Raw genomic sequence first — 23,560 nt, 5'->3', positions numbered from 1 at the left:
CCCTCAAGGGAGCAGGTTGCCAACCCCTGTTGAAACCATAAGTGCCCATTGATAAAAACCACCCTGGATTTAACAAAGGAAATGGACTGCGGCTCAGTGGCAAAGCCTTGCAGACTGGAGGTTCCAGATTCAACTGCTAGTGTCTCCACTTGGGGCTGGAAAAACTCCTGCTTGAAACCACTGCCTGTCTGAGTAGACAGCCCTGAGCTAGATGGATTAAGGGTCTGTGATAAGTCAGCTAACTGCTGTTGGGAGATCCCCACCTTCCTTATGTTCAGCTCCTACCTTTCTTCTGAGGAACTCAAGGGAGTATGTCCATGTTTTCAAGGAGGAGGCAAGACAAGGGCTGGGGTACAGCGTATGCTTTTCATGCTGCAGTTCCCAGGTTCAATCCCTAACCCGGGCTGGGAATGTCCCCCCACCTGAAGCCCTGAGCCAGATGGACCAACGGCCTGACTCGGTACAAGGCAGGTACTATCTAGCAGGTAGTCTCCCATCAGGGCACACGCAACACGTCCAGACCTACTTAAGCCTAGCCAAAATGCCACATTGCCACAAGTGTGAGGTTACCTCTCTTTCCCCCACACACTTGCGCCCTTATCAGCTAAAAAATAGGCCGAAAATCAACAGGTGAAGTTTCTGCCTCGTTTGGAGAGACAGAGGGAAGCCTTCCCTGTTGCACATCTGCCTGCACTGCGGTTGTTAGAGGCGCACGACCCCCTGCTAGCTACGGCGGCGCTGAATGGCCAGACGGGCTGGTCTTGCGCCCTGGGGTAGGAGGAGGCGGAGGCGCGGGTGGGTAGGTGGGTTCAGCCACGGAGGGAAGACCAACAGGATCTCCACTGGAGGATCTTCCCCTCGCCCCGGATCATCATCCTTCGCCGCCGCCCCCAAACGCATCGAGGGGGCGCTAGGACCCCGCTGCTGGCAAAGGTGCCTGGGTGCCCACCCATGGCTGGCAGGCAGATGCTGAGCAGACTGCGGCAGCTCCGGGTCGCTGTAAATACCCGAAGCCAGGGAAAGGCGGGCGGACAGGCAGAAGGACGCGACTTGGGGAGGTAGGAAGTCGCTCCAAGACGCAGACGCGCCCTCGGATGCCCGCGCCGGTGCCGCTGCCTTCCAATGGTAAAGTTTCACTTTTCCTGGATTCCTTCTCCTGTCTGATCCCTTTTCTTTCTCTCTATCCCCTCCCACATCTCATTCCTTTCTTTCTTTCTTTCTCTCTCTCTCCCATCCCCAATTCTCTCCCTCTCCTCGCTTGGATTTACTTGCTCGCATTCCTCTGTGCGCATCTGGGACTCTCAAGTTTGGTTCCGGGCTGCGGCGAGCGAGGCGCGTCGCGCGCCAAGGTCTCTCCCAGGTACGCGCGTCCTCCCCTCCGTCGTGCGCCCATGTGCGCGCCAGTCCCCAAACCAGCTCGCGCCCCGCCAGACCCCCGACGCGACCTCCTGCAGCCCAAGAAGAGCTCTGTGGCACCCTCGAGGCTGACACAAGTCGAGTGACGTGAGAACTACGGGGCACATCGTGAGCTTTTGCCTTCTGTTGATTTGAGCCATTGGTCCGTTGTCTGTTACAGCTGCCCCCAGCCTTTTCAGACCCAACTTGAACCTAGACATACCAAGTGGTTTTTTTCTGGGGGACGCAGTGGTACGCATACCCCTAAACATTTTGCGAATCTAAGTTTGGCCTCACTGAGGGGCAGTATTTCGATATGAGTAGGAAAATGAGAGTACCCTTAAACGTTTTTTTAGGAAAAGGGGGGGGGCCGATTCCTTTCATTCTCTCTCCCAGCCTCTCTGTACATACACAGATATATACGCATAAACCATATATTTGCAAAGTGGGAGTAGTGCTGCTGTTATAAGGAGGAATTGTTGGTTGGTTGGTTGGTTGGTTGTTGTTGTTTAATTACATATTTTGTGTTTTTGTAATATTGTAATTTTATGATGTGAACTGCCCTGGGATCTATGGACAACAGGCGGTATATAAATTTAAGTAAGTAATTAATAATGACCCACCATAGATTAGACTATAGGTTTGGCAATGGGTCCCGGCTCATTCGTTGAAGATCACTGATCTGTTCTGACTAGCAAAGTCGCTCTCCAAGGATCTCAGGGAGAGGATCTTTTCTGTCACTGACTTCCCTGATCATTGCAGAGGAGATGCTGAGGACTGAACTTCGGACCTCCCGTGCTCTGTCACTGCGCAATGGCTCTTTCCCATGCCCTACAGGCAGGGAAGATCCTTGCCAACATGTGTCAGCCTCTGATGGATGCGGGGTCTTCCTTACGAAACGTAACATCACCAAAAATTTGCTGGTGCTACAGCACTCTGGACGCACTTTTTAAAGGGTCCGGGAGATTCTGTTGGCTACAGATAGAGCTAAAGAAATTCTTCAAGGGTGCAGGACAGGGAAGGATTCTTCAACTAGGATGGAGCAATTTTCACAGAGACAGCTGCTGTATAAAGCTGCAGCCCTAACCATGTCTACTCAGAGTAAACCCTGTTCAGTACAATGGGGCTAAGAGGGGGTTAGGATTCCCAAGTAAGTAGAGTTAGTAACTGCAGCAAAATCAACATTGTCTTGTGTCACCATAAAGACCAACAAATTTATTACAGCATAAGCTTTTGAGAACTCTAGTCCACTTCCATCAGATCAATTAAATGTTTCCCTGAATTTCAGGTGCATAAATACAAAGCTGGGTGGAGTGTTGTGAAAGTGAGATCAGAAGGCAAGGAAGTGCAGAAGGTACAGACAGTGACAATTACAGTTGTTAACAGAAATCATTCACAGAGAATGTGCAAGTGATAATAAACACACTTTCTAGCATTGATTTTAGAGCTGGACAGTGCTGCTGGTGGAGACAGGATCATTTCTTATTTTAGTTTACAATGGAGTAACGGAAGCTTCGCTGTCTATCTTCAAGAGAAGCTGTGTTAGTCTGTGGCAGTAAGGAGATGCTGTCGCCACCGTCAAAAACTGTGTGTTTGTGTGTGTGTGAAATGTCCATGGGGATCACACATTCTGATATTGGAAGCCTGTGCCCTTATTCCAGATGTGGGTGTGGTAAGCTGTAATTACTTTGTGCTGAGGTAAATGCAGTCTGTCCATGCTCAGAGGCACACTTCCCAGGGTCAGATTAATCCCTAGAGATCAGTGTTCTGTCTTCTTGTTGGGTTTTAGAACTTGCCAATATAAATTAATATTAATATCAATTATAATTATAATGGTTGTTGTATCTGACAAAATCACACCCAGAGTAGAACCATTTCGGAATGGAATCACAGAAATCGTGGCTGTTGATTATAATGTGATTTAGTCATATACAGTGTATTACTGTTGTCTGCCAGCTCAGCTGGTAGAGCAGGAGACTCTTAACCTGAGGGTTATGGGTTTGAGCCCCACGTTGGGCAAAAGATTTCTGCATTGCAGGGGGTTGAACTAGATGATCCTCATGTTCCCTTCCGACTCTGCAATTCTGTGATTCTAGATCCACTGAAATCAAGCTGGAAAGGATCTCTCATTATTCAATTGAAGTCAGTGGGCCTAATCTGAGTATACACCTGTCCAAGTCTTAAGATGATTTGCAAGAAACTATCGAGTCCATAATCTTTACAACAGTCCTGTACAGTAGGCCACTGTTGTTCTTTCCATATAAGAAGGGTGGGAGAGAGGCTGAGATGTAATAGCTTGCCTAAGACTGCCCAATGAGCTCCAAGCTGAGCTGTAACCTGAACCCAAACTCCCAGTTAAATATCCCTCTTCTAACTATTAGACTCTGGTCTAACCAACTAACCTTCCTTTTTCTCCCACCCCCATTTCCGGCTCAGGATACCTGCTGAAGTTCCTCTTGGCTTGGGAGCCCTAATCAGGCTCAGTCACCATCAGCATCAAGGAAAACAACCCAACCGGGACCCACCCATGGAGAACCAGTCTTGGGACTTCTTTGGGGCTCCGGTGGGCAATGCCAGCGCCAACCAGACTCTTCTGGACAAGATGCCTCAGCTGCCCCTGGAAGTGCAAGTGGTGACCATCTTGCTGGTGCTGCTGATCTGCGGGGTGGGCATCGCCGGCAACGTCATGGTGGTGCTGGTGGTCCTTCGTACCAAGCACATGGTGACCCCCACCAACTGCTACCTGGTGAGCTTGGCCGTGGCCGACCTGATTGTGCTGCTGGCCGCGGGGCTGCCCAACATCTCGGAAGTGGTGGCCTCCTGGGTGTACGGCTACGCCGGCTGCCTGTGCATCACCTACCTGCAGTATCTTGGCATCAACATCTCAGCCTGCTCCATCACGGCCTTCACGGTGGAGCGCTACATCGCCATTTGCCACTCCATCAAGGCGCAGCTGCTCTGCACCGTGGCCCGGGCCAAGCGCATCATCGCCTGCGTGTGGCTGTTCACCTCTCTCTACTGCCTCATGTGGTTCTTCCTGGTGGACACGTCACAAGTCCTGTTCGCCGACGGCACGCAAGTCAAGTGCGGCTACCGGGTCTCCAGGAACCTCTACATGCCCATCTACTTCCTGGACTTCACTGTCTTCTACATCATCCCCCTGGGCTTGGCCACTGTCCTCTACGGCCTCATTGCCCGCATCCTCTTCATGAACCCTCTGCCTGCCACCCCGCAGCACGCTGGCCGGCCGAGCAAACATGGTGGCTCTATCAGCACCTCCAGCTCCATGAAACTCTCCTGCCGGGGGAACAAGGGTGCTCTCAGCTCCAGGAAACAGGTCTTTCTTCTTAATGTTCTTCAGGGGTGGTTGCAAATGGAAGAGGTGTGTGGCAGGGATAGTGAGGCGGAGGCAGCTGTATCCCAGGACTTCAGAATCATTGGTTGGTATCTGGTGCAGTGTTAGCATTCCAACACTTCTCCAATGGAAATAGGGATGTCCTAGTCAATAATAATAATAATAATAATAATAATAATAGTGCCCCAGCCACTCTGGACCCCTCCCAACATATATAAAAACATAATAAAATATTAAACATATAACTCCATGTCCTGCAACATTTCTCCAATGAAAATAGCAACATCCTAAGGAAAAGCCTAGGAGATAAACAAGGATGCCATGACTGATTCCCCGGGTTTATTTTTAAATATAAAAATGAGCAGTTCTCTAGATTTGATCAGTTCAGTCTTGCTTCTTTTAGACCGTGGACGATTTTTCCTGGTTATAGCCTTCATTGACTTCAAAGCAGTGTCATTATCTCAGGATGATTTATATTGCCTGTCTTAGGGAAGCTGGATGAAAAGGCCATTGAGATGCCATTACTGTTCCAGTTAACACCGGCCAACCAGGTCATTTTCTGGTTAAAAAACTGAACGAGGTTGCGGAAGCTGCTTATATTGGTCTACCTGGCAGTGGCTCTCGAGGGTTTTAGGCAGGTGCCTCTTCCAGCGCTACCTGAAGATGCTGAGGATTACACCTGGCAGTTCTTGCACAGAAAGCCAATTCTCTACCACTGAACTACACCTCTTCCCATTCACTAGGAAAAAAGCCCCATTGAGCACCATGGGATTTCCTTCCAAGTAAGCAACTATAGGAAGACCCTATGAAGATGCACTCCTCTGCTCACTTCCATTGTCAGTCATTTAAATATAATTAAGGACTTGACATGAGCCCTGGACTCCACTGAAATGGCAGGGTTCAACTCTGAAAGTGCATTTAGAAAGCTAGAGTTTAAAAACTGTATTCTTTCTTTCTTTGTTTATTGCGTTTATTAGTTCCCCTCCCCCCCATGAAAAGTTTTCCAAAACGACTCACAACGGACAAAAACATAAATGACCTAGTATATAAAAATAGAACAAAATGAAAGCCTAAAAACGCATCCATAATATATATAAAATGGCAGACCTGGCACTGCCCACCTGGCTAAAAGATAGCCTCTGAACATGTGCAAACCTTGTAGGGGTAAGGTTTTCTGATTGGTGGAGGTCTCCTTAATAGTAATAAAATAGCAAAAGATTGTATTTATATACCACTTCCTGTTAAAATGACAGGATTCTTAAACAGATAGGAAGTAATAATAATAGGGATATAATTTATGTGAAATGCTGTTATCCTTGCGACATCTCTGTAAAGTTTTATCTTAGTCATCGTGGTTGCAATACCCTCTAAATAGGTTATTGCTATTATTATTATCGGGATGCGGGTGGCGCTGTGGGTAAAACCTCAGCGCCTAGGACTTGCCGATCATATGGTCGGCGGTTCGAATCCCTGCGGCGGGGTGAGCTCCCGTCGTTCGGTCCCAGCTCCTGCCCACCTAGCAGTTCGAAAGCACCCCTAAGTGCAAGTAGATAAATAGGTACCGCTTTATAGCGGGAAGGTAAACGGGGTTTCCATGCGCTGCGCTGGTGCTGGCTCACCAGAGCAGCTTCGTCACGCTGGCCACGTGACCCGGAAGTGTCTTCGGACAGCGCTGGCTCCCGGTCTCTTAAGCGAGATGAGCACGCAACCCCAGAGTCAGTCACGACTGGCCCGTACGGGCAGGGGTACCTTTACCTTTACCTATTATTATTATTATTATTATTATTATTATTATTATTATTATTATCATCATCCCATGTTGCAGATTGTGAAGTCTGAGGAAGTAACTGAGTCTTCTCTAGGCCTCCTAATGAGCAGAAGTGGGTTTTTAAACTCTGGAATTCCTAGTTTGCAGCTGCTATTACCTGCTCTTCTAAACTAGTAAGCCTCTGCTGGATTAAAATTACTCGCTCGGTGGCCTTGGGCCAGTCATTTTTGGTTAACCTACCCTACCTTACAGGATTATTGTGATGAGAGGTGCGGGAGAGAGATTACGTACACCATTCTGAGCTGCATGGATAAAACGTGTTGCCCTGCAACAAAATGTTGCAGTCTGCGCAAGATTGCAGTCACTATACCCGCCCCGGTCAAAATCCTGCTAAGGCTGAACACGTCGCAGGCCTGCAGTCAAAAGGGACATGGATTTTCTGCAGCTCATGGTCAAAGAGGAGAAGTGGTGCTTTCCTTAAAAGAAAAAGAAGAAGAAAGAAAAGGGGGGAAAGTGTGTGTGAGCAGCGGCAATTATTGTTGCCGTGTAATTGCTAATTATGCGCCTGATTAGGAGAGTGTTAGATCACACATTGCTTACCAGAGTGGCTCTCTCCGAGCTGAGATCATGTTTAATTAACTCCTCTAATTTGGGATCATTGCTGAGGCAGGAAAAATAAATAAATAACCCAGAGGAACAGCAGAAGAGCTTGATTTTCAGAAGGCCTTTCCAGACGGTTATCTGATGGTTAAGTCTCTTTCTCAAGAATATACTGCTGTTATCACATTGTCTGTTTTCAGGGGGGGGCAGGGGCAAGGCTATTTTCTTCACTGCCTCTACAGTACACCCATACTATACATTTAAAGCACATTTATAGCGCTTCAACAGTCATGGCTTCCCCAAAAGAAACCTGGCAGATGTTTGTTTACCCCTCACAGAGCTGCAAATTCCAGAATCCTTAACAAACTTCAGGGGAAGTCGTGTACTTTATATGTATGATGTGGACATGACATAAACATTTTATTCGTCCGTGATTCTGGAAATAGTTTTCAAAGGCAGCGTAATCTGTGAGCCTTATTATTGTGGGTTTCTAATCAGGTTGCAGATTCTTAGTGATTTTAAAAGATGGAAAGCTGGGATGGAGCAGGTGGTTTTGCTGGGAATGGCCAGTTCAGGCCTACTACCTAAACAGTGTTTTAGCATTGATCCCATATCAAAGAAGCTTGCAGGAGAGTCTTGCAAAGGCTGAAATATAGTTGGGATACATTTGTGCAGAAAGCCCCTAAAAACGAAAGTGGCATACAAGTAATACTAGTTTATACTTTTCACTTGCAGGTGCCCAACTGAATCTCTGAATGGTAATAATGGCAGTTTTTAGCCAGTAGGGGGAAGCCTTCCGCTTTCTCTTAGCATCTTTGTCCTGGTTCTATATTCCTCGTTATATCCCACCCCAAATTACCAGTTCTAAAGGGCAGCTTGCAAAACAAAAATGTGTTTAGTATGGCAAGAAGTAATTTTTTTATGCCATAAACTCAAGCTACATCTGAGTTTTCTGTCCTTTGGGCTACAGTCCGTAAGACCCACAATTAAGACAATGTTCATTTTACTACAGTTGAGTTGGAAATACAGTACCTGATGGATTTAAATTGCCCCACGCTGGGTTCTTCTTTAAGGGGTCTGTAAATCACCTTTTTTTTGAATGGAAGCTGCAAATAGAACATTTGTTGCAGATTTAAAATGATGGGATTTTATATTTGCTTTAACTGCAGCTGCGCTGCATGAAATGGCACTGTTGATGATAGTATTACGATACATTCCGCTCGCTGCTGACAGCGGCAACACATGCAAAATGCACAAAGGCATGAAGACAGCCTTTGGACCAGCAGTCAGGAAAACTGCACCCCTGAAAACCTTGCCTGGAGAGATCATCACAGACCACAGCAAGCAGATGAAGCGATGGGCAGAACGCTATCAAGAACTGTAATTGCGGGAAAACGTGGTCCCTGTGCTCAGTGTTCAGACTCTGCCTGTCTTAGAAGAGCTGGATGTCCCTGCCTCCCTTGATGAGCAGAAGAATGCCATCAAATCCCAGGCATGTGTTGAAGCCCCAGGACAGGACAGGACCCCAACAGAAGTGCTGAAAGCCGGCCTGAACTCCTCCCTCATGATGCACATCCATGGCCTTCTCTTGCAGTGTTGAGAAACAGGATCCGTGCCACAAGACATGGGTGACTCCGGCTTTGTGACCCTCTACAAGAAAAAATGCGGGTGGCGCTGTGGGTTAAACCACAGAGCCTAGGACTTGCCGATCAGAAGGTCGGCAGTTCGAATCCCCGCGACGGGGTGAGCTCCCGTTGCTCGGTCCCTGCTCCTGCCAACCTAGCAGTTCGAAAGCACGTCAAAGTGCAAGTAGATAAATAGGTACCACTCCGGCAGGAAGGTAAACGGCGTTTCCATGCGCTGCTCTGGTTCGCCAGAAGCGGCTTAGTCATGCTGGCCACATGACCCGGAAGCTGTACGCCGGCTCCCTCGGCCAATAAAGCGAGATGAGCGCTGCAACCCCAGAGTCAGTCACGACTGGACCTAATTGTCAGGGGTCCCTTTACCTTTACCTTTTACAAGAAAAATGGTGGCAGTCCTGACTGGAATTCCCCTGCTGAGTACTGTGGGGAAGGCCTTTGTTCATGTAGTTCTCAACAGATTACGGTCACTCACCAGCAGGGTATATTCTGAGTTACAATGCAGCATTAGAGATTAGAGGTCAACAGTCAACATGGTTTTCTCACTACATCAGTTGCAGGAGAGATACTGAGAGCAGAGGTGCCCCTTGTTCATCCCCTTCATAGACCTGTTGAAGGCCTTGGACCTTGCAGCTGAAAATGACTCATCACACTGCCCAACAAGATAGGATGTGCAGAAGATGGTCGTGTCCTTCCATGAGAACATGCACAGCACAGTCCAGTATGACCAGAGGAGAAATGACAGCTGGGAGGAGGGCAGAATGAAGAAACACCTGCACCAGCCCTAGCAGATGTCTTCACCTCTTTCAACATGTCTCTCCCATATCGGTCTCTACAGCCACGGCAGGCGCTGTAACTCTGCAATGGTTTGCCTTCCCCTCCTGAAGGCATACTCTTGCATTGTCTCCCAAGACAGACAGATGCCAACCAAACAGGGCTGGGGAGACTTGTGGCCCTCCAGATGTTGTTGGACTACAATTCCCATCATCCCAGGCCACTGGCCATGCTGGCTGTGGCTGATGGCCATTGCAGTCCAGCAACATCTGGTGTTCACAAGTTCCCTCTTCCTTGTTGTAAATCTTCAGTGTGCTCACTTGATGGATGAAATGTGCTCGATTCCCCAAACTGGTGGTCTGCAGATGCTACACCTCCTCAAACAGCATGGCTGTTGGAGTCCAAAATATCTGGAGGGCTCCATGTTGGGGAGAGCTATCCTTTGTTGTTGTTGTTTAGTCATTTAGTCATGTCCGACTCTTCGTGACCCCATGAAGGCACTCCTGTCTTCCACTGCCTCCCGCATTTAGTCAAACTCATGCTGGTAGCTTCGAGAACACTGTCCAACCATCTCGTCCTCTGTCGTCAGGGTCTTTTCCAGGGAGTCTTCTCTTCTCATGAGGTGGCCAAAGTCTCAGCTTCAGGATCTGTCCTTCCAGTGAGCACTCAGGACTGATTTCCTTAAGAATGGATAGGATTGATCTTCTTGCAGTCCATGGGACTCTCAAGAGTCTCCTCCAGCACCATAATTCAAAAGCATCAATTCTTCGGCGATCAGACGTCTTTATGGTCCAGCTCTCACTTCCATACATCACTAAGAGCTATCCTAGATCTTCTCAAATGGCTGGCATGTAGTTTGAATAAGGCCTTTTGCTTTGGAATCTGAGCAGGCACTGCGTTTAGATGGCTGCTTGGGGGCTGTTGAGGAGTTTGATGTCAGACAGCCTGCCTCCTGGGGTTCATATTCTGTGAGCTTTTTGTTTTTTCTTGGAGCCAACAAGATAGAAGGCAAGAAGCAGAAGTGAGCTGTACTCCTGGCAGTCGGTGGAGCCTAGCCAGTTGCCGTTATAAAATCCTTCGCCCTTGTGGGATTGGCAAACTTATCGCCGGTAGTCATTGTTTTGAGTTTTCTGCCTCACAGACGAAATCAACAGCCTGTCAGAAGGATTGCTGCTTAATACCACAGAGCTTGGACATCTCTCTCAACATGTCAATTTGGGGAATTTCCTCGTTGACATGTGGTTTGATCGCCATGATGCGTGAGGCGTTTGTTACGAAGCACTCCAGTGGCACATTTTGCTCGAGCCGAATTTAATGACAAGAAAAAGTCCCCAGCTAGACTTTGTTCAGTTGGCTAGCTAGCAAAATAAAAGATGTTAGACGTCGTTTGTGCCTCAGGTCCAAGCCTGATTGTTGGCTTGCGGTAAGCGAGATGCAAGCGAATGTCTTAGATTGCTAGTACCAAGGGAATCCAGTTCATAAGGAAAACACAAACTCAAGGGCAAAATCAATCTCTCCTTATTGAAAAAGTGAAACGAGAACTTTCAACCTGGAAGCAATGAGCAGGAAAACACCTTTCAATTCAGGTTAAGCTTCAATGCCCTGGTCTAGACAGGCAGAACCATCTGTTCAAGTAGGCTGCACTGAACAAAGACCACTTGAAGGAAACCTTCCATCATTGCTACTTCCCCAGAGAGGCAAACCTGTCGAAGGCTGAAGAATGAGGTTTAGCAGCCCAGATATTAAGGTAAATGGTATTGTTCCATAAAGTACATTTTTCAAGGAGTTACATCACAGAGACACCCGAACAGATTTCAGTTTCTTTACTTTAGAGCCTAAAAGCAATATATTTAGATAACTGAAAGTCCACTGAGAACAGAGTAAGGTCCTCAAAATGATACAATATAGTCTAGCTGTTGTTAGACTCCAACTCCCAACAGCCTTTACCTTCATAGCCAGGGGCCAGGGATGATGGGATTTGTAGTCCACGAGTGTCTGGAGGGGACTACATTGGCTACACCTCATATACCGGTAGTTAATCTAATTCAAGGAGACAGAAGGGTTCTGTTTCTTAGAATTGCACAATACAACCCAATGCATATCCAGTCTGCGTTTCCAATACTTTGTTCATTAGGCAATTCCCTGGATACTTGTGGGTGGTTGTTGTTGTTGTTGATGTTTTACCTAAATCAGACAGTGTTTGGCTCTGAAGACAAATTGGTTAGATCACATTACATTTATTGGAGAGTAGCTCATGCAGGAAAACAGAGACGGATGCATTGATCACATTCAGAATTAGGGAACTTAATATTGCTTTATGCCTTTATTTCCATTAAAAAAAACCCCAAGACTTTTGATCAAACCACTCAGGGGTGCATGAGTAACCTGAATTGCCACACATACAGCCTTGGGTATTACTCTTTTATTAACCGTGTCTGATTTACTTGTTTTCCTCTAGCTTAATTTTGAAAATCACAGACAGCACGTACAATGTTTTAGATAACTGTTAAAACTTGAGAGTAGTAATATTATTTGCCATTTGAAAATCATGTTACTATTTTCAGGTCAAATTAAATTGCAAGAGAAAACATTGGGGGGGTGGAAACAACAGCACAAACTATAAGACTGAAATAACAAGGTGCAAAACATTGCTGAATAAATAAAGCATGTTTCAATAAGCCTTTCTTTACTGATGAACTCAAAAAGGAGAGATGCAAATGTAAGCTCTCCTCAATTTTCTTTGTGTTTATGATAAGACTGTCTTTTTCCTTTATGTTACTTTTGAGTCCAAGGCAATGAAAATGTAAATTCTCAGTATTATTATTATTATTATTATTATTATTATTATTATTATTATTATTATTTATCTGCCCTTCAACCTAAGGTCCCAGTGGGAGTTGCAGCAATTAAAACACAATGTTAAAAACACTGTAAAGCAACTTGCAATTATTATTATTATTAAGAAAAGAGAACAGATCACTATTCCATATGCCTGTGATACACTCATTCTGCTAGATCAGCCACTTATCCACATATTTACATGGCATTATTAATCTGTTAATTTATGTCTTTGCAAATTTAGAAATAATTATTGTGATTAAGATATAAATACAGCACATTTTGCCATGTTATTTACTTATTATTTATTAATTACATTTATGTCCTGCCTTTCCTCCAAGGAGCTCAATGTGATGTACGTAACTTCTCCCCATTCTATTCCCACAACAACCCTGTGAGGTAGGTTGAGAGGCAGTGACCGGCCAATGGTTGCCCAGCGAGCTTCATGGCTGAATGGGGATTTGAACCCTGGTCCAGCACTCTAACCACTACAGCACACTGGGAACTGGTAGCCCCTGTGCCTGATCTGTCTCTTGTCTGTGTACTAACTGCTGGTAGCAACTTCAAGGCCCTCTGCTCTCTCCCTTCTTAGGATCCTTGATCCTTGAATCAGACTTGGACTAGACACCCCTTTAAATAAAGGATTGTCTTCTACAGTCCTTGAAATATTGTTGCATGTAAAGTAGGAGACCTGGAAACCCTCGTGCCTATTTTAATGACTGACATTCTTGCATAAAGAAGAGTTGTCATGAGATTTGAGGACATACTCATTTTCTAGAGGAAACTGCCATTAAAACACTCTCGTTCAGACCTTTCCTGAGCTGTAGGAATCCCCAGAGCTTTCGTATTATTCTTCCCCGACAAAACTGTAATGGTCAAATTTGCATTTGGTTCTTGTGAAAATGAGAACAACTTGTACGAAGAACAGAAGTGGGATCAATAACCCTTCCAAAAATTATGAAATTAAGCACTGCAGTTTTAAGAGCTTCTCAAGTATCCAGGACTGAGGAAAAGGGAAATTTGTGTCCATTTGAATTGACAGCCACAGCGCTAGTAACCACATCGGATTACATTAGAAGAAGAAGATACTGCCCTGAAGGAACAGTTAACTATGCTAATAAAATACTATCTTCAAGAAACACAGTGATCAGAGAATTCTAGGTACATATCACTTAACATATAGAAAAAAGGGGTGTTATTTATTATGTTGGTGATATTATGTTATGTATTTCATCTTTTTACACTGTGATGTTAAGATACGGCGTGATATTAAGATAATAACAAGGATAATTGTGTGATCATTAGCTATAATGAAGAACTCTGATGCAAAGGTTTTTAAGAGTGGTTGAGCTGTAAAAGCTGATGATATAATTATGACTCATCTTTTCTTATTAACTGTGTACTTTTGATAGTCCCTGTTCTATCAGCAATCATCAAGATGCTTTTAGAAAAAATCAAAATCAATACTTTGGCAATCCCACCTGCCATTGCACACAGTGTGTCTTGACTATACAGTGTACACTTGGGTTGCGAACTTGATCCGTGCGGGAAGCACATTCGCAACCCGCAGCACCGCGTCTGCGCACGCGCTGGTTGTGATTCAGAGCTTCTGTGCATGTGCAAAGTGTGATTTAGCACTTCTGCGCATGCGCAAGCGCCGAAACCCGGAAGTAACCTGTTCCAGTACTTCCAGGTTCAGCACAGTGCGCAACCCGAAATCACACAACCCGAAGCGTCTGTAACCCAAGGTATGACTGTATGCAATTTTGGCTTTGTGTGCTGTGCCTGGAACGTAACCCCCTTGTAAGTTGGGGGTCGCCTATATTGAATGGAATGTCACCTTTCCAAGCTGGACAGGTATTGGGAAATCACTCGTGAGGAGCAGAACATTCCTTTCTCCTCCTCAAGAAAAGGTTTAATGCGTTTATTGACTTCCTTTGAGGCTGATAACTCCTCCCTCCTCCAGTGCAATTAAATATTTAAGATGTGCACCCTGTCTGCCCTTCTCCAGTAGAGGATTTCGTGGGGCTCATTAAGGCAGCTAAGGGCAGCCTGCTTTCTGTTGCTCCTTTCTTTCTTAAGACCAGCCAAAGGTCTGCCAAAAATCGAGTGGAAATGTCATAGGAAACCCTTCGTTTTCTAGAAGCTGGCCTATCGTTCTTGTTATTTGATGTTTCACTGTGTGAGAGTCTTTTGCTGTGGAAGGGCAAGCCAGTAATTGTGGTCATGAATGATGAGGTAGTGGGAAGCCATCTCTCCCTCCCAAAATACCAGACAGAGCTTGTTTACCGATACGTCAACCAAAAGACCTGCAAAAACAAAGCAATTACAGAAGAGGGGAACTGCGCAGCTACAAAGATGATGCCATGTTCTACCATGATGGCAGAAATAATGCTAGGTGACTTCTCAGTGTAAGCTAGATCTGCGATGCCAGGAATGCCAAACCAGGCATATTTGTGCGTTCAGCAGGCGGATTTTTATGACGGCTATCACACCAATTGTGGAAATCCGCCCGCCGGGGATATGAGCACTGATTTTCGCACAAATCTGCCCAGTGAGCGGCACTTGGCACGGTTTTAGCTGTTTTGCTGTCGGGTACCACCTGACCTGAAGGGACGCGGGTGGCGCTGTGGGTTAAATCACAGAGCCTAGCACTTGCCGATCAGAAGGTCGGCGGTTCGAATTCCCGCAACAGGGTGAGCTCCTGTTGCTCAGTCCCTGCTCCTGCCAACCTAGCAGTTCGAAAGCTCATCAAAGTGCAAGTAGATAAATAGGTACCGCTCCGGCAGGAAGGTAAACGGTGTTTCCGTGCGCTGCTCTGGTTCGCCAGAAGCGGCTTAGTCATGCTGGCCACATGACCCGGAAGCTGTACGCCAACTCTCTCGGCCAATAAAGCGAGATGAGCGCTGCAATCCCAGAGTCGGTCATGACTCGACCTAATGGTCAGGGGTCCCTTTACCTTTACCTTTACCACTTGACCTTGCTACGCCTCGGCAATGACGATCACGCCAATCACGAAAATCCGCCAGCCGGGGTGCAAGCGCCGCCATGCTAATCCACCCGGGGGGGATTTTGTCACACACACCCCAAACATGACACCTGAGGCGGACTGCACCCCACCCCCACCCCTTGCGACACCCCTGCCTGGGAGAAAGAGGAAAACAACAGAAATTAAATGAGACTTAAGGAAGAGCTGAGCAAAAACATAATGCAAAGAAAGGGATAATGTGTAGGAGTTGAATGATAGGAAGTTACTTGAGCTCGGAACAGCCAGGGCAGGACAATGTGGAACAGACGTATTCCAGACATTCCCCAGACGAAAAGTTGCCTTTTGGGATATAAATGTTTAGCAATAATTGACCTTGCAGCTATGAAAAGGTTTAATATGAACTCTGCGTCCTCACTGGGAACCAAACCCTTATTTATTTCTGGTAAAAGAAGCTGTAATTTACAATCCACAGTTATTGAAATGATTCTCCAAATGTCTTCCAGGCATTTTTGAATAAGGCAATTCTAAGACATCTATGGGGCAGGTGGAGGACCCTTTTAAAGAAGTTCCCATCTCCACAACTTGCAACAGTATATAATTGTGCCATGCATTTTAAATTCCAGTATCAATTGCACAGCATTTTAAAATATTTTAATTTAATTTTGTACTTCAAAAAATGTAGATCTTCTAATCCAAAGCCATTTTATACTTTCCTTGGGTTTTCAGAACCCAAATCCTATTTCCATTTAGATTGTTCATTATGCTATTATTGAAAAAATCTTTAATTCCATAGTGTACCCTTAGCTTTCAATGGAACATAGACACACTTTTCTCATTCATAAGTATTGCTCTGAGTACATTATGAGCTCTCAGTCCCAGATTAAAAATGATATTATCTGCAAGTACTGCAAGAATAGTGGCAGTAAACCAATCATTAAAAATGTTTATAGCCCCTTGCATATGAAAACAACTTTTTTATTCTCAACCATACCAGAATATATAGCCAAACACCTTTTCAAGGAACAGAAAAATGCCTTTGCTACATAACCTTCTCAACATTTTTTATAGTGAAGGCAATGGCCAGAAGTGTCTTTGGCAAAGACGTTTTTCTGTTCCAGGAGCTGTTCTTAAGTTGCAAAAAATATGTGCCACATTTTGAAGATTTTACATGTAAAATTCATGCTCACATACATATGTGCATGGTTCATTAAAATGTGTATGAGATCCTTCTAAGGAGCTCAGGGCATCGTACTTATTTCTCCCCATTTTATCTTTACAACAACGCCGAGAGGTACAGGTGAAACTCGGAAAAGTAGAATTTCGTGGAAAAGTTCATTTATTTCAGTAATTCAACTTAAAAGGTGAAACTAATATATGAGATAGACTCATGACATGCAAAGCGAGATATGTCAAGCCTTTATTTGTTATAATTGTGATGTTCATGGCGTACAGCTGATGAAAACCCCAAATTAACAATCTCAGAAAATTAGAATATTAAATGAAATCAGCAAAACAAGGACTGCAAATAGAGCAAATTACTGCCTCAATGTGGCGTGGCATGAATGCTATCAGCCTGTGGCACTGCTGAGATGTGCCCAAACCAGGTACTGAGTACATATGCATGCTTCTACTTCTCAGAGGTCCAATATTGCTCTATTTGCAGTCCTTGTTTTGCTGATTTCATTTAATATTCTTTGCATGTCATGAGTCTATCTCATATATTAGCTTCACTTTTTAAGTTGAATTACTGAAATAAATGAACTTTTCCACGATATTCTAATTTTCCGAGTTTCACCTGTATGTTAGACTGAGAGATGGGCACAAGGTCACCCAGTGAGTGTCATGTCTGAGTGGTGATTTGAACCCAGGTCTCTCAGGTCCAACACTCTTAACCACTACACCACATCAGCCATGTCTGCTTGTGCTCCATAATGGTACATAGTCCTGACTATTATGTAGTTCTAACTTTATTGCAGAACATAAGAACCCAAAGGCCCATCTTATCCAACAGCCTGTTTTTACAGTGGCCAGTCAGATGTCTATGGGTGACTGAGTGCAACAGCCCTCTTCCCCACTTGAGATTTCCAGCATCTGGTGTAGAGAGGCCTACAAGGGAGCCCAACTGTCAGTGAGGATCCTGGTTTATTGCCAATTATACTGCAAACACAGGACGCGGGTGGCGCTGTGGGTTAAACCACAGAGCCTAGGACTTGCCGATCAGAAGGTCGGCGGGTCAAATCCCCGCGACGGGGTGAGCTCCTGTTGCTCAGTCCCTGGTCCTGCCAACCTAGCAGTTCGAAAGCTCATCAAAGTGCAAGTAGATAAATAGGTACCGCTCTGGCAGGAAGGTAAACGGTGTTTCCGTGCACTGCTCTGGTTCGCCAGAAGTGGCTTAGTCATGCTGGCCACATGAGCCGGAAGCTGTCCACGGACAAACGCCGGCTCCCTTAGCCTATAGAGCGAGATGAGTGCCACAACCCCAGAGTCATCCACGACTGGACCTAATGGTCAGGGGTCCCTTTACATTTACCTTTATACTGCAAACACAGACCACCTAAAGCAGGAGTAGGCAAACTAAGGCCCAGGGGCCGGATCTAGCCCATTCGCCTTCTAAATCCAGCCCCCGGACGGTCCAGGAATCAGCATGTTTTTACATGAGTAGAATGTACACTTTTTTTAAAAAAATGCATCTCTGGGTTATTTGTGGGGCCTGCCTGGTGTTTTTACATGAGTAGAATGTGTGCTTTTATTTAAAATGCATCTCTGGGTTTTTGTGGGGATATAGGAATTCATTCATATTTTTTTCCAAAATATAGTCCGCCCCCCCCCACAAGGTCTGAGGGACAGTGGAACGGGCCCCTGCTGAAAAAGTTTGCTTACCCCTGACCTAAAGAATCAGATGGTCCCCAAGAGCACAAAAGGCTAATCCCATTTTCGCCTATTCCCATCTATTCTCCAGAAGAACGTTTTTATTGCTCTTCTGGGTGAAGAATGGAGACACGTTAATAATGTTTTACGTGGTTTTCCAGTATTCACACAAAAACAAAAAGGAACCACATTTTTTCCTCAGCTGTTCCCCAGAGCAAATTTACTTTATCTTTCATTGACCATGTGGCAAACTTTCTTCTTTTACTGCAATCCCAGCCAGAAGAGATGACGCGAATTGAAGCCAGACAGCATCTGCAGGGCACAGGTTCCCCATCTCTGCACTAGTGTTAAGTGAAAACCTGCATCATTGTTTTATAATCCTGATAAACCTATAGTAATAGAAAGGGCCTCTTGAAATTGGTAATTTCTCTTTCTTATTACTGAGTTGAGTATATGTTTTGGATTCCATAAGAGGTTCCCAGAGGGAAGGCAGAAGTGAATAAAAGCACAGTTCTTTGCTCATTCAGTCACTGAAGTCTTGAGGCAAAATATTAATTTAATAGACTCCGATGAATTTGAAATGGTTCAGATCCAATGCATCAGTTTTATTTCATTAGCCTGCCCCTCTTCCATTCCCATGTTTGACTGCCTCACTGAAATTTATTGGAAATCTGCCAGAAGAACCAGTTTGTAAGACTGTTTGAAGGTTCTGTTTTACCCACAACCCTGAAATACCAAAAGTGGCTGTCAAATTTTTTCTTGCCTGGTAGGCAAGAGAGTTTAGGGAGAGATCAAACAGAACTCGAAGCCTTCAAAGGTGACATCTACTCCACAGTAAGCTGTGGTAGAAAAAAACAATTGCCACTATCTGTTGTGTAGCTTTTTAAAACTCAATTTTTGTAAGAAGCCAAAAACAGCTAGATGACTTGCAGCCTAATTTCTATGTAAATTTACAGGGAAGTAAATCCCATTGAGTTTTAATGCCTGTATGTAACAGTTCCTTGATCCTAGGCAAGATTTCAGACAACTCCAATTGCAGATTAACCCATCCAAGGTTTTCTACTGTACTAGCAAGACAGAGAGCTATGAACAGACCCCTAACCCCAAATTCAGCAACTGCTTCCTTGACCTAGTCATGAAGAGATGGCACCAAACTTTAACTAAAAATTAAAGCTTCTTTGTGCCTTGTATTTGCTGGCGTTTCCTTATAATATACCACTGAGAGCACAAATGCCTGGTTCACACACCACATTCAGATGCTGTTGTTAAAACCAAACTATGGTTTAATGTGAATTTGCATCATGCCAGTGCATGCTGCTGAAAAGTCTTTGCTCCACGCTGATCCACTCTGCTCCCGGCTGCCCCACAACTGTTATGCCAATCTGACTTGTCATGGCACTTGAACCTGAGCTTGTCATTCCTGTCTATCCAAATAAACCACCACATGCCCGGGTTCAAACAGGAAGGGGGGAAGAGTATAGTGAGAACCATTCAGCAGTGTATTTTGCACTCACATGAAACTTTACCCTGCTGTGTGGTAAGGCAAGGCCCCTGCTAGGTGCAAGGGAAGGTTATGGGGCAGGGCTCTGTGAACATGGAGCTCTGGTGTTGCTTCACCCAAAAATAATCTCAAACTGAGCCCTATATCATAGGAGGAGGAGCTGCATCCTAATGTTTAGCCCCACCCACACTGGAAGGTGCTGCTTTAATTAAAAGGGAATCTCCTGCTGTAATGGAGTGAGGAGCCTCTGGGCTCACTGGAGCTTCTGCAATGGAGTCCGCGTATGGGAGGGCAGTGTCACAATCTGAGGCCCATAGGCTCATCTGTTAGCCTTGCTTCTGGCGCTGGCTTTGTGTGTCTTTCCCCTTTTGGTTTAGAATCTTTAGCTCTATCTCTTGATGAAGAGGAATCTGATTCCTGGACCCTTGCAAAACCATAAAGGTAAAGGTAAAGGTACCTCTGCCCGTACGTGCCAGTCGTGTCCAACTCTAGGGTTGTGCGCCCATCTCACTTAAGAGGCCAGGGGCCAGCGCTGTCCGGAGACACTTCCGGGTCACGTGGCCAGCGTGACAAAGCTGCTCTGGCGAGCCAGCACCAGCGCAGCACACAGAAACGCCGTTTACCTTCCCGCTATAAAGCTGTACCAATTTATCTACTCGCACTTAGGGGTGCTTTCGAACTGCAGGAGCTGGGACCGAAAGACGGGAGCTCACCCCGCTGCAGGGATTCGAACTGCTGACCATGCGATCGGCAAGCCCTAGGCGCTGAGGTTTTACCCACAGCGCCACCCGCGTCCCGTACATGTTTTTAAACTATGGTTTCATGTGACAGGTGGACCCAGTCACGGTGTGAAAGTCACCATTGTGTCTGTAAATGGAGACATCATGCAAATTGACTTTTTTTAAAAAAGCAGTTTTAATTGGTTTTCATAGATGTATAACAAAATACAACTAGACAACTAATCATAACCGTGACACCCTCTCCACCCCACCCCACCCCCAATCTTGCCTTCTATCTGGTAAGTATTCGTGTATTTGCAATCTTCGTTCCTCTTTTAATTTTTCCCAACAAAATTTTCCTGAGTTATACCATTAGGGTTGTATCGGAGCAGCCATCCACAGCAAGGTCACCTTCTCCAGCTAAGCTAGCAAGAAATACACATAGTCACAACACCCATATTTGAAGTGATGCAGCTGATAACATGTTTCACAGGCTGTTTTCACTAGTCTATACCATACAGTTGTTGGAGCTGAAACTGTCTGATCTGATAGCAAAAGCAATGAGCAAAATTGCCCTTAGAGGCTAATCTTTTGCCATGATTAGAGCAACTGCTTATATATGTACTTTGGCAATATTGGTCTACTTTGTTTTTTTCTAATTGAAGTACTGCTGGATGTAATTGAATAATCTAAAGGACACTGAAGTCAAATGGAAAAAACAGCACCCCTGTCACCGGCGGGCTGTACTCCAAAACTCACATCATTTTATTAGAAGGAATTCAGTCGTGATCTTACGGGGCATTTATTTCACTGATGGGCTGGGGGGGTCACGGAAGAAAAGAATCCCATGCTGTGTTTGCTAATGTAGATTAGCATTTGCTAATGTAGATTAGATGCACTGATTGTATTTTAGGGTATGTGCACACCAGCAGATTTTCACAGTGTGTGTGTGTGTAGATGTTTATGCAGTCCACATCTCATCTTATCCAGAGTTTGACATTTGGGTTTAAATGCTTTCCTTTCTTTGCAACGTTATGGTCAAAATCTAAGAACATAGGGAGATGGCTTTTACCAAGTCAAACCATTGGTCCCTCTAGCTCAGCGTTGTCTCCACAATTTCAGAAAGGTCTCTGTCCCAGCCCTACCTGGAGATGCCAGAGTCTGACCCTAAGGGACCTTCTGCGTGCAAAGCAGATGCTCTACTGCTGAGCCACAGCCCTTCCCCCTAAGCAGTTACAACAGCAGCCACAGGGCAAGTGCTTGCATGCATAGTGATTTTGGATGTGCCTCATCGTATATTAAAAAAAAAAACCCTTTGTGAGCTGACCCATTCACAACGCAGAGCTAGTGAACAGGTGAAGCATGCCCACAGAGTATACTCAATTGCTTGTACTACCTTTATACAGGAATGGTCTTGCTCATACGGTAAATGCTTTTATACATGATGGAGCGCACTTCATGGCAAGTGCTTCCATCACATCTGTTCCAACCCTTGGTGCTCTCTCAGACAGGTACTAATTATATCGCAGGAATAGAGTAAACTGCCATTTTCCAGGAGTGCCTTCCCCAGTATTGCTTTACCCACCAATTAAGATCAGGCAGGAGGTGCTCTGCTTGCTGTTGTTGTTGTTGTTGTTGTTGTTGTTTGAATTTATATACCGCCCTATACCTGGGGGTCTCAGGGCAGTTATTCTGGCGTTAGCCTCCACTAGCTGGTGGGGAAGGGAATAATAATCTAATAATAATAATAATTTATTACTTATACCCCACCCATCTGGCCAGACCACCCCAGCCACTCTGGGCAGCTTCCAACAGGATATTAAAAACACGATAAAACATCAAACATTAAAAACTTCCCTAAACAGGGCTGCCTTCAGATGTCTTCTAAAAGTCAGGTACAGTGGTACCTCTGGTTGCGAACGGGATCCGTTCCAGAGGCCCATTTTCAACATGAAAAGAGCGCAACCCACAGCGGCGCGTCTGCGCATACGTGGGTTGCGATTTGCCGCTTCTGCACATGCACATGACGTCATTTTGTGCTTCTGCTCATGCGTGTGTGGCAAAACCCAGAAGTAACCCTTTCCGGTACTTCCGGGTCACTGCAGGACGTAACCTGAAAGAACGTAACATGAAGCAAACGTAACATGAGGTACGACTGTAGTTGTATATTTCCTTGACATCTGGTGGGAGGGTGGTCCACAGGGCGGGTGCCACTACCAAGAGGGTCCTCTGCCTGGTTCCCTGTAACCTCATAATGAGGGAACTGCTAGAAGGCCCTCGGAGCTCAATCTCAGTGTCCGAGTGAAGGATGGGGGTGGAGGCGCTACTTCAGGTAGATAAGCCAGTAAACACTTTTGGACTGTTCTCCACCAGTCGTCTACCTCCGTTTAGTGGGTTATAAATGGTAACCTGGTGGATATTGTCCTATCTGCTGAGTTCTGGCTGTTGTCCAATGAAGGGTGGAGACATGTGGCAGTTAGTTCAAAAATGTGCACTCTTAGTTTCTGTTCTCATTTCTCTGTCACCTCTGGCAAACAGGTTTCTGTATTCTTTTCAAAAACTGAAGTTAAAAGTTTTAAAAGGGTTTTTGAAAGGGGGCAAGGAAACACTGTTGGACTAGAGATGGTAATGGGGCAAAAACAATTATTTGTTGCTTTCAGCTCTCTTAAAAGCTGTTACCTGACTCGAGCTGGTTGAGCTGATTTCGTTCTATTTTGAATTCCATGATATTGAAAGTTGAGGAATCTATTCAAACAGCCTTTAAGGTCCGCCTTAAAGGCACAATATGATTGCTGCCTCTTTCAGCAAATTTCATTCAGTATCGCTATGTCGTTTTGCTCAAAATTCAACCTCTTGGCATTTACATAGAAATGAAAACCTCTCGAGTCAGCAGAAAGCAACCCAATGAAACTCTGTTTTGCCAATATGACAAAATGGCAAATAGTTTCCGGCTCAGTGAGGAAACTGTTGTAGACTTTGCAGATATTTACAAGGAAGTTTGCTCGATGTTCAGAGGTGTGGTGTTTATTTTTCCACGAAGCTATTTCAAAGGAGGGCTGACGGGTGTGTGCCTACTTTCTTCAAAAGATAAAAAGGCCACAAAGAATCTTTCT

General features: G+C 45.3%; 1 protein-coding gene across 2 annotated transcripts in view; it reads left to right on the top strand.

Moving 5' to 3' along the window:
- The first annotated feature begins 836 nt into the window (after positions 1 to 836).
- The window catches only part of LOC114599600 (thyrotropin-releasing hormone receptor-like), a 32,818-nt gene continuing 10,094 nt past the window's right edge, over positions 837 to 23,560 (top strand). The window contains exons 1-2 of one of the 2 annotated variants that reach the window (XM_028735094.2): positions 837 to 1,125; positions 3,832 to 4,732. In XM_028735094.2, the coding sequence (XP_028590927.2) occupies positions 3,923 to 4,732 (810 nt within the window). In that variant the 5' untranslated portion in view covers positions 837 to 1,125; positions 3,832 to 3,922. Of the gene's footprint in view, positions 1,126 to 3,243; positions 4,733 to 23,560 lie in introns of those variants that run through there. The other variant, XM_077929267.1, reaches the window with a different exon arrangement.

The sequence above is a fragment of the Podarcis muralis genome, chromosome 5 (genome assembly GCF_964188315.1).
Source record: "Podarcis muralis chromosome 5, rPodMur119.hap1.1, whole genome shotgun sequence".
NCBI lineage: Eukaryota > Metazoa > Chordata > Lepidosauria > Squamata > Lacertidae > Podarcis > Podarcis muralis.
Note: the sequence above shows the minus strand (reverse complement) of the source record. Positions and strands in the feature narration are given on the sequence as shown.